At 38.1% G+C, this 20,858-nt stretch overlaps 1 protein-coding gene across 2 annotated transcripts; it reads right to left on the reverse strand.

Moving 5' to 3' along the window:
- Positions 1 to 551: 551 nt before the first annotated feature.
- ZNF146 (zinc finger protein 146) lies at positions 552 to 20,751 on the reverse strand. 2 transcript variants are annotated; one of them, XM_058530902.1, is made up of 3 exons: positions 20,689 to 20,751; positions 12,936 to 13,161; positions 552 to 3,650 (listed from the first exon to the last, which is right to left on the reverse strand). In XM_058530902.1, exon 3 carries the CDS (start codon positions 2,849 to 2,851, stop codon positions 1,973 to 1,975), a length of 879 nt encoding a protein of 292 aa, XP_058386885.1. In that variant the 5' UTR covers positions 2,852 to 3,650; positions 12,936 to 13,161; positions 20,689 to 20,751; the 3' UTR covers positions 552 to 1,972. The 2 variants fall into 2 exon arrangements, with proteins under 2 accessions (XP_058386885.1, XP_058386886.1); XM_058530903.1 differs by lacking the exon at positions 20,689 to 20,751 and adding an exon at positions 19,231 to 19,264.
- Positions 20,752 to 20,858: the final 107 nt, after the last annotated feature.

Raw genomic sequence — 20,858 nt, forward strand, 5'->3', positions numbered from 1 at the left:
TCCTCAGCAAAAAGAGGAGGATTGGCAGATGTTAGCACAGGGCTGATCTCCTCACAAAAAAAAAAAAAAAAATCAAACAAGAGGCCGGCCCAGTGGTGCAGTGGATAAGTTCGCAGGCCCTGCTTCAGCGGCCTGGGGTTCGCGGGTTCAGATCCTGGGCACAGACCTACGCACGGCTATCAAGCCATGCTGTGGCACGCGTTCCACATATAAAAGAGAGGAAGATGGGCACGGATGTCAGCCCAGAGCCAATCTTCCTCAGCAAAAAGAGTAAGATTGGCAATGGATGTTAGCTCAAGGCTAATCTTCCTCACCGAAAGAAAGAAACAATCCAAAACAATGTTTAATGCATATACTGTTCCCATGGAAATTTACATGACAAAAAAACTGACATTTCAAAATCAGTTTATATGAAGTCTATGCATGTATCCTTATTTAACTAAAAGCTCTTAAAAATTTCTAAGCTCAAAAAATGTTGCAAAATAATGTTAGAAATGTGGAGACAGACCAGATAAGTCTACACCATAACATGTAAAAATAAAAGACGTGGATTATGCTGTCATTTTTAATTTTAATAAAATAGATAATTTCATATTACATAGAGAGCAAGTCCATTCACTCATCATTGATAAAATTTTAGAAATATTTTCTATAAAAAGTTTAGTATTTGATTGGGCATGAATCCATTAGAACATGATTTCTACAGGTACAGTGTCCCCATCCTCACCCCCATTCTTATTAATTTTGAGAAAATTTAAAAATACAGAAAAGTACAAAAAATAAGACAAGATATCCATATACTATAATCCAGAATTCTCCAACATTTTGATATATTTACTTGCAGTCTTTTGTTTTTAAGAGAAATGAATGTTTATATATAAAATTGAAGTCCCCTTTAACCAATCCCTACCCCATCCCTCCCACACTCATCCCCTTCCCTTCTCCACTCTTCACAGGCAACCACTATCAAGAGTTGGGTCTGTATCCTTCCAATCCATTTCAAAAACATTTAAAAAACATACATACATATTATGCATCCATTACCAATATATAGTACTGAATTTTGTGAAGAAGTTTTAATTCAAATTTACAAAAATGTCATCGTATTATGTGTCATTCTGCAACATTTTTCCTCCTGAACTAGATTTTTGAGATCTTTCTCTGCAATACATGTAGATCTCTTGTTACATTTTACAGATATACAGTATTCCATCATAAGTATTTTCCATTTTGTTCCTGATGGGCATTTAAGTTGTTTCCAATTTATGGCTACTACAAATCATGCCACAGTATATACAGCCTGGTACATATTTCCTGAGCATACAAACTCAGAGTAGAACTGCTAGGTATTTTTGAATTTGTTATAAGGAATGTTTCCCTAGTCCCAAGGTCATAACAATTTTAGTAAACATAGCTTTTTCATACTCCTGCTTTTAATCCCCTTAGATCTTACCTTTGTGTATAGTTCATGGTCTATTTCTTTTTCCTTGGAGAACAAATTACCTCCAAATCATTTTTTAAATAGTCCCCTTATCTTCTCACCTCCTGATGCCATTTCTATCATATTCTAAATTTTAATAAATGCATAGGTGTTTCCAGAATTTCTTCTATCCTGCTAAATCAATATTATAAAAGTCTCTTCCTTTCTAATACTTACAACTTATTTTTCTTATTACATTGGTGAAGATCTCCAGATCTATGCAGATAGCAACGATAACAAGCATATTTTTCATTCCCAATTTTAGTGGAAATGCGTCTAAAGTTTCAGCATTACCGTTGCCATAAGTTTTTTGTTGTTGGGCACAGAATTTTTATCATACAAATGTCCTTCTCTTCAGCATGGTGTCCCGTAAGTTTTTAGCTTTCGTTTCCCTCACTGTGATGTGTTCCTTCACAATGATTATTTCTGATGTGCTATGAGGTGTAAATTCCTGATGAATGCTTTCCAATTTTCAAGGTATTCACAGGGTTTTTAATGAGTATGAATTTTCTGATGTCTAATGTGGTGTGACTTCTGGCTGAAAGCCTTTCCACATTCACTACATTGATAAGGCTTCTTACCTGTGTGTATTCTCAAATGCAGAGCAAGGGTTGAGAACTGAGAGAAAGCTTTCCCACATTCATTACAACCATAGGGCTTCTCCCCTGTATGGCTTCTCACATGCACAGTAAGAGACGAACTTTGAGAGAAGGCTTTTCCACATACATTGCATTCATAAGGTTTATCACCTGAATGAATTCTCACATGTACAATAAGTGATGTTCGTTGAGAGAAGGCTTTTCCACATTCATTACATTCATAGGGTTTCTCTCCAGTGTGAATGTTTTGATGTTTTATGAGGTACTTCTTCTGGCCAAAAGCTGTTCCACATTCACTACATTTAAATGGTTTCTCTCCAATATGAATTTTCTCATGCTCAGTAAGATTTGATTTGCCACTGAAGGTTTTCCCACACTCCTTACATACAAAGGGCTTCTCTCCTGTGTGGGTTCTCTGGTGTCTGATGAGGTTTGACTTCTGAATGAAAGCTTTCCCACAATCCTTACACTCAAAAGGTTTCTCTCCAGTGTGAATTTTCTGATGGGTGAGGAGGTTTTCCTTCTGGCTGAAGGATTTTCCACATTCATTACATTCAAAGAGCTTCTCTCCAGTATGAGTGTTCTGATGTTTAATGACATACTGCTTTTGGCTGAAGGCTTTTCCACATTCATTACATTCAAATGGTTTCTCTCTATTATGAAAATGCTCATGCTCTGTGAGATTTGATTTGTGGCTGAAGACCTTCCCACATACCTTACAGGCAAAGGGGTTTTCCCCACTGCAAATTCTCTGCTGACTGAGGTGTGACATCTGAATGGAAGCTTTCCCACATTCACAAGGTTTCTCTCCAGTATGAATTTTTTGATGAATGAGGATTTATTTTAGCCTGAAGGTGTTTCCACATTTCTTACATTTGTAGGACTTCTCTGTGTAGGATGTTTTCAAATGTAGAGTAAGAAATAAGGTTTGAGAGAAAACTTTATCATACACAGTACATTCCAAACTTTCTCTCCAAGTATAAATTTTCTAATACTCAATGCAGTTTTGTTACTTTCACTGGTTTCTCTCCCGTATGAATTTTCTTCTGCTCAATGAGATTTGTCATCTAGCTAAAGGCTTTTCAATACTCCTCAGAAGCACAGGGTTTCTTTCCAGCCAGACTTCCACATTTAATGAAGCATGACATGTGAGTAAAAGTTTTCCCACATTCAGTATATTCATAGGGTTTCTCTCCAGTATGAATGCTCTGGTACCAGAGAGGGTTCAAATTTTTTTAACTGAAGGCATTTCCACACTGCTTTACACTTAAAGGGGGTTATTACCATAAGGAGTAAGCTGTGGCAGGATTTCCAAACTAATTAAGTTGATGATTCTCTCCTACACAACTTTCCTCGTGATTAAATCTAAATTGTGTTTCAAACTCTTTCTAGGGAAGTTGAAAAAGGTGTTGCCTTAAAAGATATAAGGTCTGAGATCAGAGGAAGTATTTTTCCAATTTCTTATATTCACTGCTTTTTTTCCTCAGTCTGTACTTTACTGGAGATGGATGCAACTTGCCTCCCAAGTCTTCTTGCCTCTCTTATCTGCTCATCATCTTCTCAGGCTTCTTCTAAAATGGAGTACAAAGAATCATCATTTAAAGGAGTTAATGTATGAAGTGCTTAGAACTGTGCTGGTACATGGTAAGCATTTAATAAATGTTAGCTTTATGTTATCACCATTATTTATGAATTTTCCCATTACTAGTAATAAAATTTCAGATTGTGCTTTTAGGGATTAACTCTGGTAGCACATCTCACAGTATGAAAGAATCCTCATGACCAACATCTCCAACTAAATTTTGAGAAGGAAACCCTTGTGGAAGATATCCAGATAGAAAATTAACATTCATGGGTACACAAAGCTTAGATTACTCTCCAAAAATTACCTTTCCCATTTCATAATTCAGCAAATTAAATGTAACAAACAATGAAGAATTAACAAACAGGATAAAAAGATGACTACATAAAATTGAGAAAGTCTATCTGGGATACCTAAGAAAAAGAAAGGAATAACCAACAACTGCTTCCTCCCAAAATCCCATTAAAATGACAAGAAAAGAGAAAATAGGGGGTTGGCCCCATGGTGTAGGGGTTAAGTGTGCACACTCTGCTGCTGGCGGCCCAGGTTTGGATCCCGGGCGCGCACCAACGCACCGCTCATCAGGCCATGCTGTGACAGCGTCTCACAAAAACTGGAGGAAGATCGGCACGAATGTTAGCTCAGGGCCAGTCTTTGTCAGCAAAAAAAAAAAAAAAAAAAAAAAAAAAAAGGAGGATTGGCATGGATGTTAGCTCAGGGCCGATCTTCCTCAAAAAAAAAATCAATTAATTAAAATAAATAAATAAATAAAAAGAATAAAAGAGAAAATAGTACAAACACAAGAAAAAAGGATATGATAGGAAACATCAATACACACAAGATGTTAATAAATTTTTTGATAACATAAAGCACATGGAGGATTCTCAACACACAGCAGAACTGAGGAAGTTCAAATAACATAAAAGTACTGCAGAAGAGGAGGCCAATGCCCAGCAAGCCGATTTACGCCATGAAATATCAGAAAGATTCAGGAAATGGAGGGAATCAAGTACCTCAAAAGAAGGAATAAAGGATGGTGGCTAAAACAAAGATCCTATAAGGTGTAGTTGGACCTCTACCCTCCCAGTCAGGAGGACAAAAGACTACTCCTTTGTATGAAATAGAAATTATTCTTTGCAGACATTTAATCAGAGATGCTCCAGACTCAAGGACACCCAACATATAAGGTAACAGGGAGAAGTGCTATTCTGAAATGAATGGGATTAAAACTATACATAATATGGTGAGACCTCCAGCACCATTCTGCAGCTGAGGCTAAAAAACGTCAGAAACCAGGTATATACAGCTGTAAGCAGGATATGAAAGGATCCTTCTCTGGAGAAACTGAAAGGCTCATGAAAAATCTTGGCAGGATGCCCCTCCAAGAATGATACTTGTCACTTGTACCCATTTTGTTTTGCCAAAACAAAGGACCTGGCCCCACCTGAGTTTGTGAGAGTAAGGCAGTATAATCCTTCTGTAGGGAGACCTTGGGTCCATGAGGCATTATACTTTTGATCCATTAAAGCCTACTAGATGACTAGAAGTACCCAGGCACAAAAGAGCTTGCAATCACCCTTTAGTGAATCATTCTTTTCTTTTTTTTTTTTTGCTGAGGAAGCTTCACCCTGAGCTAACGTCTGTGCCCATCTTCCTCTATTTTGGATGTGGGTCACCGCCACAGCATGGCCGCCAATGAGTGGTGTAGGTGTGCACCTGGGAACCAAAACTGGGCCACCAAAGTGGAGTGCGCCAAACTTAACCACTAGGCCACGGGGCCAGCTCCTTGTGAATCATTCTTAAATATGACTGTGCAGCCAATATTCCATACACATTTGAGGAACCCCACTAACATGAAAGACAGAGCAACATCAAGAGAAAAAAGTCTGAGGAAATAAAGGTAAGGCACAGGGAACAACAACAAAACCCTAAAACCAATCATAGGCAGTTATGAGAAGATATTTTATCAGTGAAACAATGACAGGATTTTCTAAGTAAGAAACACAAAGAAAAAGCTCCCTTAGAAATGAGAACTGAGGGAGGGAGAGGGAAGGGGAGGTAGACTATATTATCATTCACCAATAAGAGGGTCACCTTACTGCAGAAGGATTATATTACTCAACCCAAGCAAACTCAGGCATGGCCAAATACCTTGTTTGGCCAATGAAATATGAGCACAAGTGGCAAGTATCATTTCCTGATAGAAGCTTTAAGAAGACAAATTTAGAGGATATACAAAGTAACAGTAATAGCTGAGTAAAAGAAGAGAAAAGGAAAGGAGAAAACTGATTAGAGGAAATATTCAAAGAACAACAAAAACAACTTCCTGTCCTCTAAAGTCACAAATCTCTAGACTTAAAGGGCCCACTTAGTGCCCTCCACAATGAATAATACAAGATGCATAACTAGACACATTGCTGTGACACTTCAAAAGAAAAAATAAAGAGGCCATAAATGTTTTCAGAAAAAAAAGAACATATACCATTCAAAGGAACAGGAATCAGAATGGAATCAAATTTCTCAACAGAAACATGGGAAGCTAGAAGACAAAATTCTGAGGGAACAATTCTAAGCTTAGCCCATCAATCTAATGGGACAAAGGCATTTTCCAGATATGCAAATGCTCAAAAATTTTACCTCAAATGCACCCTTCCTCTCAGGATGCTACCTGCTACTAGAAGATGTGCTCCACCAAAATAAGAAGACAGAAGGCAACAGATACAGGATCAAAAAAAGAGGGATGTGACATAGGGAAAATAAAGAAAATTTCTTTGATAACGGTGATGAAAAACTACAAGATAAGAGATGACTATTAAGTCAGAGTACAGCCAGTAGAGACTGGAGCAGGAGGACAAAAATTCTAGGAGTAACATCCCCATGGAGAAAAACGGAAAGAGATTTCCCAATGCATTTGACCATGTGGAAACTAGTATTGAGGGCTTTTAACTATTCTGAGGGTAGTCCAAGGGAGTCTGTGCTAAATACAGAAAACCAAGCAAACAAACAACAAAAAGTGTGGCAAATATCAACTCCATGAAAAGCAAAAAAAAAAAAAAGAAAAAAGAAAAAAAAATTTATACAAATACACATATACTTCTGTTGTACACCAAAGGATGATAGCTGTCTCAAGGAAAAGCACTTGGGCAAATCATTTAAGTTATGAGCTAAACCAGCTACTTTTTTCATGGAGCACCATTAATTTACTTTAAATAAATTTAATAAATGATTGCCTTACAAACTACGGTTATTTAGACGGGTATTATTTGGCAGGTACTGTGACAGAACGAAGTGAGAAAATTATTTTAAGGAAAACAACGGATAGCACGTGTTGCCAATGATAAAATTTGAGTTTTCAAGCAAAAATTAGAATTTTGGAAAACCTGTATCCTCCCTCCACCATGAGATTGATAGCTTCACAATACTTAAAAGACTTTTCTAGGGGCCAGCCCGGTGGCACAGTGGTTAAGTTCACGCCCTCTGCCTTTGGTGGCGTGGGGTTCACGGGTTCAGATCCCAGCTGCAGACCTACATGCAGCTCATGAAGCCATGCTATGGTGGCACCCCATATACAAAATAGAGGAAGACGGGCACAGATGTTAGCTCAGGGCCAATCTTCCTCACCACAAAACAAAAAAAAGACTTTTCTAATGAGATTGGTGATGATGTTAATAAATATGATGTTTTGATATTGTATACTGAGATGTGTCAACATTTGAAAGATCTGCATAACTCAAGTGACCAATGCATGATGTTACAAAATCAAGCATGGGTAAAGAGATCCATTTAAAGTTTAAGACAGACCACTGGATTTTATGTAAGAGAACCAAAAAATGTATTGATATAGCTTCAAATTCCACATTGCAGCTAATCTTGAAAAATTACCATTTGTCAGGTGGTGGCATAGCACTAAAGAAGAATATCCACAATTATCTGAAAAGGCTGTTGAAATACTTCTCCCTCTTCTAATGATATCTGTGTGAAGCCATAATTTTTTCATATACTTCAACCAAAACATGTCACAACAGCAGAAATGAGAATCCAGCTGTCTTCTATTAAGCCAGACAGTATTTACAAATATGCAAACAATGTCACTCTTCTTCTCATTAAACTTTTTTATTTTGGAAAACTTATTTTTATTAAGAAATGGAGTTTAAGTTTACATGTAATGGGACTGTGTTACTTTTAAATAAATAAATGTTTTTAAAAGTTTCTCAATTTTACTTTTAAATAAGATAAATATCACTAAAGTCTCCATAAACCAAAGCTCTTTGGAGGTCCTCAAGTTTTAAGAATGTAAAGGTGACTGCTAATGGGTACCGGGTTTCCTTTTGTGGTGAAGATGTTCAGGAATTAGATAGTGGTGATGGTTGCACAATTTGTGAAAATACTAAAATCCACTGAATTGTACACCCTAAAAGAGTACATTTTATGTTATGTGAATTATATCTCAATAAAGCTGTTACCAAAAAAAAAAAAAAAACAGAAAAGTTCCCAAGACCCAAAAGTTTGAGAACTGCTATTCAAAACAAATTCACAGGCCCTGAGGAAGAGCCTGCCAAGCGTGTTCAAATATGCAACCAATTGGTCACAACTATGCACATTATGTTCTTCCTGTCCTTCTCGGGCTGAGCCTGATCCCTCCTGTTTTCAACGTTTTTAGAATCTACAGAACCTCCTAGAAACAGCTCCAGTAACACACTTCTATAAAGACTTCTCCAATCCTGTCTCTTATTTATAAACACCTTTCTCTAGACTTCTAATCATAATCAAATTCACTTTTCCTAAAACAAAAGTGTTTCATATGAAATATTTTGAAACCCAAATTCGTATGTAGCTAAGTCTGAACATCCTAACTATAACCTGACATGCTGGATTTCATCAAATGGCTCCACTCTTCTCTTTGAATGGCTAACAGCAGATATTCTTAAAACACTGGGGGCAATATCAAGGGGGAAAAAATGGAGGGAAGACAGTTTAGATTTTAAAGACTAAGCAGAGAGCAACCAAATCCAAAGTTTAAACCTTGACTGGATTCTCACATTTAAAAAAAGCTATAAAAGGTATTTTCAAGATAATTGGGGAAATCTGAATATGGACTGAAGGTTACACAATATTAGGGCATTATGGCTAGTCGTCTAAGGTGTGGTAATGGTATTTTGGTTATACAGGGTAATGCCACTATCTTTAGAAAATGCACACTTAATTTTTCAGGAGAGAAGTCGCATGATGTTTTAGCACACACAATACACATGCACAGGGATATAGACACAGATAAAACAAACGAGGCAAAATATTCATGACGGAATCTACGTGGTGGGTATATAAGAGATCACTGTTCTCTTCTTTCAATGTTTTTTTTTGTTTGAAATGTTCATAAGATAAAAAATTGAGAAAGAAGAATTGATAAATAACAATCCTTCCACAACAGTAATTCATAGATACTTAACAAGTGTCTCATATATAATCAAACTGCAGATAGAATAAAACATGAGCCTTCCTTTCAACAAGTTTATAATACAGATTTCAGAAATCAAAATATAAAAACACATAGTATTTACTGAGAACTTCTGAATTTCTGTGGAAAATGTGAAGTATGATGCACAATCAGAAGGAAGATCAATAAAAGAGGAAGTAACAGGTTTAAATGATAAGTAGGACCTGAATACCAAGAGCATTTCATAATCAAAGGCCAAGATTCAAATTCAAAGACTTTTATAGAAAGAAGGAAATATGTTCACATTTATTTATATGGTTACTATGTCCTCTCTTGACCAGATTGAAGAATATCTTTTTAAATGCTTGCCTGACCATATCACAAGGACCATGAGAAAAGAAATAATCCCGACATAATATGAAACTGGTTTGAAGTGATCTCTGAACCTGAAAATAATGAGCTGAAATCTCTAATTTGGGTAGGATATTAATGATTTCATTGACACAATGAGAATGAAATCAGACAGCTGTTTATTCTGTAAACACATAAAATTACAGCAGGCAAGATAGAAAGGCTGGAGGTGCCAAAATAAAAATTGATTTTAGGGCCAGCCCCGTGGCTTAGCGGTTCAGTGTGCACGCTCCGCTACCGGCGGCCTGGGTTCGGATCCCGGGCGCGCACTGACACACCGCTTGTCTGGCCATGCTGAGGCCGCATCCCACATACAGCAACTAGAAGGATGTGCAGCTATGACATACAACTATCTACTGGGGCTTTGGGGGAGAAATAAATAAATAAAATTATAAAAAAAAAAAAATTGATTTTATAGAAAGAATTACTTCTAACTTCAGAATGGATGAGTCCTTTCCAGGAATTAATTTATAAAGGGAAGGAGGAAAGGCAGAATGCAGTGTTCTAGGAGCCACCTCCATAAGAGGATAGAGAGAAGAGGAGAAAAAAAAAAAGCAGAAGTTGAGAAAACACTATGAAAGACAAAGCAACATCTCAGGTCATCAAAGTACCAATCAAGCAGGCGTGGGAGAGAATTCCTCAAGGGGTGACTCAAACATAACATACACGGATCCTTTCTTCTAAAATGGTAAAGAAGGGGGCTGGCCCGGTGGCGTAGCCATTAAGTGCGCACGCTCTGCTGCAGCGGCCCGGGGTTCACAGGTTCAGATCCCGGGCGCGCACCGATGCACTGCTTGTCAGGCCATGCTGTGGCGGCGTCCCATATAAAGCAGAGGAAGATGGGCACAGATGTTAGCGCAGGGCCAGTCTTCCTCAGCAAAAAAGAGGAGGATTGGCATCGGATCTTAGCTCAGGGCTGATTTTCCTCCCCAAAATAAAATATAATAAAATGGTAAAATAAAGATGTCTCTGCCCACTTGTCATGTCTGTGAAGGAGAGAGAGTTAACAAAAAAAAGGAAAACATCACTGTTGATAAGAGGAAGTAGCTATAACTGTAATGTCTTATGAGAAAGCATGTGAGAGGGCAGCTGCCACTGCTCTTTCAGGAAGAGCTCTCACGCACAATGCTCTCCAAAAACATAAGGCACAGCCTCAAGGGTCAAATTACCACCTCTTTGTTTATAACAGAATCCGGTAATGAGGGCTGGACGTAGGTGACTTGATGGACTCACTGACATCCCTGAATATCAGGAAAAGTAGGACTGAACAAAGAAATGCAGAGACACCATCACTGAATCAAGCAGCTTGTTAGTACAGCAGAACAGGTCATATCTGTCTCCCTAAATTCCTTACTTGTATATCCCACTGCCTACCTGAATATGCACTTAGATGATCAGCAGACATCTCACAGTTAACAAGTTCAAAAGAAAACTCTTGATTTAACTCCCAAAATTCCTGAAGTCTTCCTATCTCAGTAAACGGTAACTCATTCTCTTCTAGTTAAAAGCTTGGAGTCATCAATGACTCCTTTTTTCTCTCATAACCAACACACAATCAGCCAATCCCGTCAGCTATTCCTTTCAAGTATCTTAAAAATCTGACTTCTTGCCACTAGCTTATCTACCACCCTTTTCTTACCTAGATATTGTAATCGCTTCTGAGTAATCTCTGAGCCTTGGCCCCCTATCCCTTATTCTCTATATATCAGCCAAAATGTAATTCCGATCTCATCACTCCTCGGCTCAAAATCCTTTGATGGTCTCCCAAATCACTCAGAATAAAGACCAAAGTCTGTGATTTGGCCTGTTAGCTAACCAAACCAATTCTTATTCCTTTCCGCTCACTCTCCCCCACCCCACTGCCCTGATCACTATTCCCTGAACAGTAAGTTCCTGCCTCAAGGCTTTTAACACTTTCGTTCCTTCTGGCTAAATGCTCTTCCACCAGACACTGCACGCCCCACTCTCAGTCTTTAGACCTTCTTCAAATGTCATCCTCTTGGGGAGACCCCACCCTGACCAACTTATTTAAAATTATAACTCCCAACCGGCCCTCTCTATGCCCGTTTTCTTTGCTTTATTTTTCTCCATAGCACTCACTACCATCTGAGAGAATATACATTTTTACTTATTTACCCATAGTCTGTCTTCCCCAATTAGAATATGGGCCCCAGCAGGGGAATTTTTCACTGCTTTAATCACTGACACTTCCCTAGTAACTGAAATGGTGCCTAATACATATCATTCAAGAAATACTGGTTGAATATATGAATATAGCATGTTGGTAGAAATGTAAATTGGTTTACTTCTTTTGAGAACAGTGTGCCTATTTCTACCAAATCTATAAACAAACATAACTTTTACCCAACATTTCCACTTAAATTATTATGTAGTTGCAGCTGCATATCTCTACAAAGCAATCTAAACAGGTATATGCACCTGCGTCTTTGACAGCATAAGCCTGTAAACAACCTAAATAGCCACTAATAAGAGACAGGTTAAATAAATTACGCGTTTGTAGAGAACCTCCCTGAGAAGAAAAAACTATGTACAAAATAGAATACATACCACCATTAATATGAAAATGAAAACTGAGGGCTTAAATATATTCTTATTTGCAGCACCGATACATAATATATGCTGGTGTATTCATAGAGTACCTCAAGGATACCTGAAACTCTTAAAAGTAACTGGATCTTTGAAAAAGAACTATAGGACTGAGGGTCACAGGTAAGAGGAGACTTTTTCACTGTATAATTTGATGTTCAAAAATTTTTACAAGTCCATGTATTATATTGAAAAACAAATACAGACTCATACATTCACACACACACACACAAACAGCAGAAAGGCAACTGATTTCTAAGGCAACAACTTCTGAAAGAGGTATATGAGGGCAGAAGTGAGGGAGGCAGGAGTCTGTTGATGTATAACGGAGGAGATGGTAAGAAGACAACACATGGAAGGAAATATGATTACAGATTTAAAATATAATTCTGAGGCATTTAACCACTAGAAGAACAAGAGAAACCAGTAAGTAAGAGAAAAGAAGCTAAACGTCAGACAATATGTAAAGACTTAAGACCTATAAAAGACAATGCATGAGGAAAAGAATCTATATACATGGGGGAATATGAGACCAAGGGTACCACCAATGTGAAAAAGAGATCACACACAGGCAGTACAAATGAAGTATGAAGCGTTGACATCCAGCATAGAGATAAGAGGGGCACGTGGCCCTCTGAACAGACTAAAGAAGCAGAGTAATGAAACAGAGAAAGTGATGATTGGAAATCATTCAAGTATCTAAAGAATTCATACCAAGTGATATTCCAAAACTAGGGCCTATAAGAAAACATCCTTAAAAGAATTTCAGAGGTGTCAATGCTGACTAAACAACTGTGACCTGCCTGGCTGTCATTCACTCACCTGGACAAATTTCCTTTCCACTTCTCCACCATCCAGAGTTCGTCTTCTTGCTCCAAAAGAGGATCACATACAGCTTGTTCAGTTTATAACCTGCTATCGGGGAAATGACACGGCTCTAAAATACTAATGCTGGAGCCAAAGTACCATCCTGGAACTCAGGCTGAGCCCTGGGGCCTTCTGAAGAAGGAGGAAGGTGCAGTTTCCAGAGATGCACCAGGAAGCGGCCCTGTGAAAAGAACAAAGTAATGACCTTTTGCCTTCGACATTAAAGCACACACAATTATATTAGCAAAGGGACTAAGCTTATTTGATTCCTGAATTTCAAAGCCATACCTACTAAATCATTTAAGTCTCCACACAGGAAATTTACTTTCAGAATTTTACTTACATAAGAAAGTTGTCCATACCGTACATGACTGGTTGCTATTGTTCTCTAGCAATAAGTTCCTGCATACTCTCCCGCATAAGTTCCTAAGTAGATTTTAAGTGGATTTTATATACTGTCTGACATTTTATCCCTGGATGAATTCAATACTCATATCTAATACTACAGCAACATATGCCTATCAGAACAAAGCCACAAGGACACAATGTGCAGGAAGCTGTTCTGACAGTATTCAGGAATGAAAACTCAAAAAGTTTTCCTGGAGTCCAAATATTTACTTTGTATTATACTGAGTGAAACTATCTATTAGAAATGTCCGGTAAATATATGTTCATCCATTCATTCAAAAACTATTTTTAAGGACATTATTAGGACAACTGACAAAATCTGAATATGGACTTTGGATTACATAATAGTAATGTACTGATGTTAAATTTTCTGATTTTGATTACCGTATTGTGGTAATGTCCTAAGAACAAGAACAATGTCCTTGTTCTCAGAAACTTCATGCTAAACTATTATAGATAAAGGGAGCATGTGTGCAACTTAGTCTCAAATAGGTCAGAAAAAAATTACACACATATTTAGAGAAAGAGAGAAGGAAAGATAAAGCAAAAAAACAAAATGTAAATGGTGAATTTGGATAAGGGTGTGTGAGACCTCTCCGTACTATTCCAACTTTTCTATAAAATTTCAATCATATAAAAAAAAGTAAAATCCAAAAAAACTTAAGTTACTACTTACACACACACACACTATCTGCTACGGGTGTTGAAAAAGGTTGGTCACCAATTTGTACTGGGGTGTGGCAGAGATGGAAGGCTTAGAGCCTGATTTAAACAGTAATGTACACAGAGAGAAACATGAAAGAGTGACTCGGGTAGAGACAATCTGCAGGAAGGAGGAGACCAAGTTTGATATTCTGGACATTCAGACTGTCAGGTTTCTGAGGAACATGGAGGCAGATACATCCATTAGGCAATTGCACATATAGATAAGGAGCTCCGAATAGGCCTGGAATGGAAATGGGAATTTGTCAGTTGTCAGACTATCACTGCTCCTCAAGACACAGGTGGACTGTTACTGTGACTGCTTACAGAGAGTATAGACAGTATGGAAGAAGACGGTCAAGGACAGAAGCCTAGGAACACCAACAGCCAAGGAGGCAAGGAAAGGTTTCACAGGAGCACGATGGCTGCTTAGTTTTGAATCTTTCAAGTACTTCTCCTGAAAACAGTACAAAACATCAAGAACAATGGGGACAAGGGGAGGGGAGACAAGCAGCCAATTCATTCACTATATTTTTAGTGAAACTAGTACAGAGAATATATGTTAACTCCAAATTATATGTACGTACAGCCCAAAATAGCAGAAGTGGTACAGAAACCACAATAGTGTGATAGGTGTAGCAAGAAAGACTAGATAATGGTGAGAAGTACTTGAGGTAACAGATCTCAGAAATAACTAGCAAACATTCATTCTCAGAATGGGGGATTCACCCTGAGTGAAAACTGTTGTAACTGAGTCTAATAATGAACAACAAAACTAGGGACAGAGAAACTCCCAAACTCCTGTACCACAGACCCAAACAGGAGGCCTAAACAGGAAGTTGCAAAGAAGCCTAGGAAGAAGTGAGAATGCTCAGGGGGATTCTAAGGACCTACAAGAGTTCAGAAATCTGCAGCTACTATTTCCTTACAGAATGAGTAGGCCTCACCCTAAGAGGGAACTGATGAAAGCAAGAACTGGATTAAAGAGAAAAGGACTGTAGGGGGAAGCAGAAAGAGTAGACTTAAAAAGTACTCGCAAGCGCGGTGTCCCCAGATTTAGCAACTTCTAAAAGTGAATGCATCATCCTGGAAGGCAAGTACTGTGAAGAATCATGGGAAACAGAAAGACAGAGATAGGGCCGGGCCCGTGGCTTAGCCGTTAAGTGCTCGCGCTCCACTACTGGTGGCCCAGGTTCGGATCCCGGGTGCGCACCGACGCACCACTTCTCTGGCCATGCTGAGGCCATGTCCCACATACAGCAACTAGAAGGACGTGCAACTATGACATACAACTATCCACCGGGGCTTTGGGGGGGGGGGAGGAGGAGGATTGGCAATAGATGTTAGCTCAGAGCCGACCTTCCCCAGCAAAAAAAGAGGAGGATTAGCGTGGATGTTAGCTCAGGGCTGATCTTCCTCACCAAAAAAAAAAAAAAAAAAAGAAACAAATAATGCTACTTGACATTAAATAAAAAAGACAATGGATTGGAACTAAAATGCTCTGATTACAAAAAAAAAGAAAGACAGAGATAGAAGTCCACCTCAACCAGGTTCGAGTCATCAAACCAGAAAAGGTGCAGAAGTGCTTTGCTTTAAACACTAGAAAAGGAGGTATGTGAGCTCTGAAGCATAGAATGCTAATATGCCTCCTTTTTCCTGATACTTGTCTAGGAAAATCTCTCTCATACAAACATGAGTAATATAACATCATTTGTCTGTGTCCATACAAGGATGCTATAAGAAAAACTGAAAACGAACAGCATAATTTTCCAACAGTTAAATAAACTCATCTGAAAAATACTGCCACGTAGCAGATAAAAAATGAAATACAACATAAAACTAATTTTTATAAGACACAAAAACTTTAAGAAGCAAGCAAAGCTATAAAAAGAAAGCACAAGATAAAACAGAGTAAAAAGATAAAACTGACCAAAGAAATGGTCACTTTTAGAACAAAGGAATGGAAAGAAAACAGAATAAGAATGGACATCTCACTAAGCATCTTATTTTTGTTCTGTGTGATTTTTTTTAAGACTGCAGCATCCAAGTTTAGAGGGATTTTTGTTTCCTTGATTAATGTGATCTTTCCTGGCTGTTACATCTGGCCTCAGCCTTAAGAACTTTTTGTTTCTACTCACATCCCCAGAGACCCGGGCAGCATGGATAATCTATATATATAGATGTAATCCTAATCTATATCTGACCACAAAAGCCAGCATCTTATCTAATGCAAAAACAATGGAGGCATTTCTATTAAATTCTAAATAAAGATAAGAATGCCCACTGTCTCAATTACTATTTAATATAATTATAAACAATAATTCAGTAAGTTAAGCAGGGAATAGAAATCAGCAAGCTTCACATATGCCGCAACGACTCCATTCATAAAAGCAATAGAGAAGATAAAGCAACTAGAAATAAACTTAGAAAGAAGTGTCTAAAACCTATATGAAGAAAACTTTAAAACACTCCAGAGGACCCAAAATGAAAACGGAACATACCATGTACATGGATAGGTGTATTTAACATCATAAAAATCTAGTGTGTCTTTCCCCTAAGTTATTTTATAAATTTAATGCAATACCAATAAAAATAAGGTTTTTTTCCTAGATTAGACAAGCTGAGTCTAAAGTTTACACAGAAAAATAAACAAGCAAGAATAGCTAGGAAACTCTGAAAAGGCAAGCAATAAGAGGAGACTAGCTATACGAGATATTAAAACAAAATTATAAGGCCTCAAAATATTGGTAAATGAATACAGACTGCAAGATGGATGAGACTATAAAGTCCAGAAATATACCAATTACATATGAGAATTTAGCATATGATAAAAATGGAATTTTAAAATAGTAAAGCTAAGACCTTTTAATAAATAGTGTCAGAAGAACCAGGCAGCCAATTGGAAAAAGATAAACCTGGATGAAAACCTAATATCATACACGAAGATAAATTCCAAATGGATTAAAAATATAAATGAGAAAATGAAACCCTATAAAAATTATAACCTTGTAAGGATTTGAAAGTATAGGTGAAACTTCAAGTGGGAAAGGCTTTCCGACTACCACCATAAATGAAAAGACTGATAAATCTAACTACACAAAAATAAAAACCTCCTGATGCTGCAGTTTAAAAAAAGAAACGACCACTGTGGACGATGTCAAAACACAAATTTAAAACTCGAAAAAAACCTGCAACTGATTTCACAGAAGGCTAGCCTTTCTAATGTAATATAACACCTCCTAGAAGAAAAAGGCACCCCACAGAAAAATGAGGAAAAGGATATAAACAGACAATTCCCAGATAAATACACGTGGCCCTTACACGAATGGAAGATACTCAACCTCACTCATAATAACGGATGTAAATTAAACCTACATTGAGATGCCAATTTTCACTTATGCCTTTGGCAAAAAATCAAATATTCAACACTATGCTCTAATGGTAAGGTTCTAGCAGTCAAAATAGGATAGGAGTCAGCTTGAAGGAGCATCCACTAGCTAAAACTGTGATAATAAGCGTATCTGAAGAAAACTAGGTGCAGTTATTAGAACACAACTTTAAAATGATGCTTAAAGAAGAAAAAGCCAAGAAAAATTTGACACAATTTGAGGTAGCCATCAAATAAATGTAAAAGGAATGAAAAAACTAGAAAATCATCACTTTGCAACCCCTGAAGAAATTACTGATTCAGCCAAGGATTGGTGTTTAAAACCATCCATTAAATGATTGATGGGGAATGGACATTTGTATGGTACTAAAGTACAACCATTTAGATTACACTTTGGTCATAAAAGGAAAAATACCCTCACTAATGGTGGACCAGTCACATAGTATGTCTCTCCTAATGTTATGCAATTTCAAGATCACCTCTGATGTATTCGCGCCAAGTCACAACTGGGATTTTTTAAAAAACATCATCAGAGATTCTGAATTAGAGCCATGAGAAAGTAACCATACAAACCAAAGAACAAATCTCATGAAGGAGGTGGTGATGATTTCTAAAGATGAATTGTAACTGGAACACTAAGAAATCTAACCTCCTCACTCCAGCTATAAAAAGAAATGTCCAAAAAAAAAAAGTTTAAACATGGAAATAAGAAAAGAGCATCTACATATCTGAATCTTTCAGAAATTTCTACCAGAAACAGTATGAATGACTGTATTATTTCCTAGGACGTATTATTCTGCAGATAGTAATAACAGCACTGTGTAACACTTACCAGTACTTACTACATACAAGGCACTATTTAGAACTTAGAACCCCTTGATCTACACAACCAACCAACCTGTGAATCAGATACTGTTATTTTCTCTATATTACTAGATGAGAAATGAGGCACAAGGTTTAAGTACCTGCCTAAGGTCACCAAGGTACAAATGGCAGAGGAAGGAGTTAACGGAGGCAGTCTGGCTCCATGGCCTATGTTCTCTTTTAAAAAAAGTCACTTTTGGGGCCTGCCCGGTGGTGCAGCGGTTAAGTGAGCGCACTCCGCTTTGGCTGCCCCGGGTTTGCAGGTTCGGATCCCGGCTGCCCACCAATGCACAGTTTGTCAAGCCATGCTGTGGCGGCGTCCCATATGAAGTAGAGGAAGATGGGCACGGATGTTAGCCCACGGCCCATCTTCCTCAGAACAAAAGAGGAGGACGGGCATCGGACGTTAGCTCAGGGCTTATCTTCCTCACACACAAAAAAAATAAAATAAAAAATCACTTTAATTTTTGAATATATACTAAATTCATATAGTTAGAAAACAAACATAAAAATATTTGCCTTTGCCCTATCTATCCCAGTACCACTACACCCAACAGAGACAGCCACTTTTATTAGTTTCTCGTGTATCTTTTGAGTTTTTTAATGGAAACTGTAAATACAAACATATACTCTTATTTCTCTCCTTTCTTACTCCAAACGAAGCATAACGTACATTTTGCATCTTGCATTTTTCACTTAACAATACATCTTTGGAGTTATTTCAGTGTTAGTACACAGAGAGCTTCCTCTTCATTCTTTTGTACAGCTGCACACTATTCTGTTGTATAAATGGACCATAATTTTATCAAACCAATCTCCTACTGATGGGCATGAATTCTTTCTAATCTTTTTCTATGCCAAACACTGCTGCAATGAGCAAGCTCATACCTGTATCATTTCATACGAATGCAGGTACATTTCTAGGACTAATTTCCAGATGTGAAATAGCTGGGTCAAAAAGAAAGTACATTTGTAGTTATTACAGATATTGCCGAATTTCCCTCCACAGGCCTGCTTCGTGCTAATATCGCTACTGTAATTTCTGAGGATTTACATTTTAAAAAGTAATGTTGGGCTCCCACCTCCCCACATCCCAACTGCTTTTCTTTTCCAGAGTTTTACTGGCTACTCTAGCTTGTCTATTTCTCCATGTGAAGTGCAGAATCAGCTCATCCAGTTCCAAAAGAAAAAAACTGTAGATACTTTTACTAGGATCACATTAAATTAATAAATCTACTTAAGTTTGCACACACTTCTTTATGATATCTTCCTATTGTTATGCCCCTTAGCACTTTTTAATGTTCTTTTCTAAGCGTTTTGAATATTTCTTAAGTTCATTCCTCAATATTTTATTTTTTTATTGCTATTGTAGATAGTGGTTGTCTTCTACTATGTCTTCTAACTGGCTGTTTGTTGATTTGTAGATATTTGTGATTTGTAGATATTTGTAGATATTTGTGATTTGTAGATATTAAATTTGGTACCCAATTACTTTAGCTTTCTTATTATTTAAAATTTATGTGAAGGATGACTGTGGGCGGATTCCTGAGAAAAAGCATCTTTACAGACAGAAGTATTCTCTTCATTACTTCACAAAATCCATACAACGTGGGAACACCCCGATTCATTTACGAGTTAGGACCCCTAGAATCTAGTCCAGACTCACGGATAAACACTGCAACAACTAAGTTTTCTTCAAAGAATGTAGATTAATGTGCTTAACCTCGAACCCAAACCCCAGACTCCCTAATCCTGGGCTTTTTGCGCCATACGACACTGCTTTTCAATGTGTAATGCTGATATTCAGTCTTAACAGCAGCCCTATTAAAGTACCCCAAAGATCAGGGGATTTGAAAAGTTCCTTTGAAATATTCTTGCTTGTTTAAAAAAAAAGAAGAAATCCCGGTGATTTGCATTCACCCCAATTAAAAACAAATGCGTTTTAATATAAAAATCCATTTTTAAATTGTTTACCGCTCAGCTTTACCCCCCTTCAAATCTTCAAGTAAAACAGACGCTCCAGGAAGATGGCAGCGTTATTATCAGCACTTTCGACAAGAGAAGTGCGGCTCAGATGTTATTACCTCAACGCTGATCTCCTACATCTCCCTCTCAGACTCAGCTACACACGGTCCTGCTCCCAGTTTCTCACTCAATAATCCCGAACATGCGGTCAAACTTGCGGTCACGCACGCTCCAACCCTCCTCAGAGGCCCCCACCCCACCCCCACATGTAGGCCAGAAGCTCTTAAACCCACTCCCCACGCCCGCGCCGCGCCCCAATAGATCCGGAATCCTTCCCTTCAACCTCCCGGACCCCACCGGCCCAAGACGCCCACATCCCACCTCCTACTTTAGCGCCACGTGGACCCAGGGGCCGGACTGACCCGCGGACAAAGACCAAAATGTCCACTCGGTGCGCTGCGCTTGCGCACTCCGAGGGCGAGCGAGCACTCCCAGAAGTCTCCGCGACGCGGCCTGCACGGTCACCGTGGCCAGGCCCAGGCTGGTATCTG

Source organism: Diceros bicornis, chromosome 34 (genome assembly GCF_020826845.1).
Source record: "Diceros bicornis minor isolate mBicDic1 chromosome 34, mDicBic1.mat.cur, whole genome shotgun sequence".
In the NCBI taxonomy this organism is placed as follows: domain Eukaryota; kingdom Metazoa; phylum Chordata; class Mammalia; order Perissodactyla; family Rhinocerotidae; genus Diceros; species Diceros bicornis.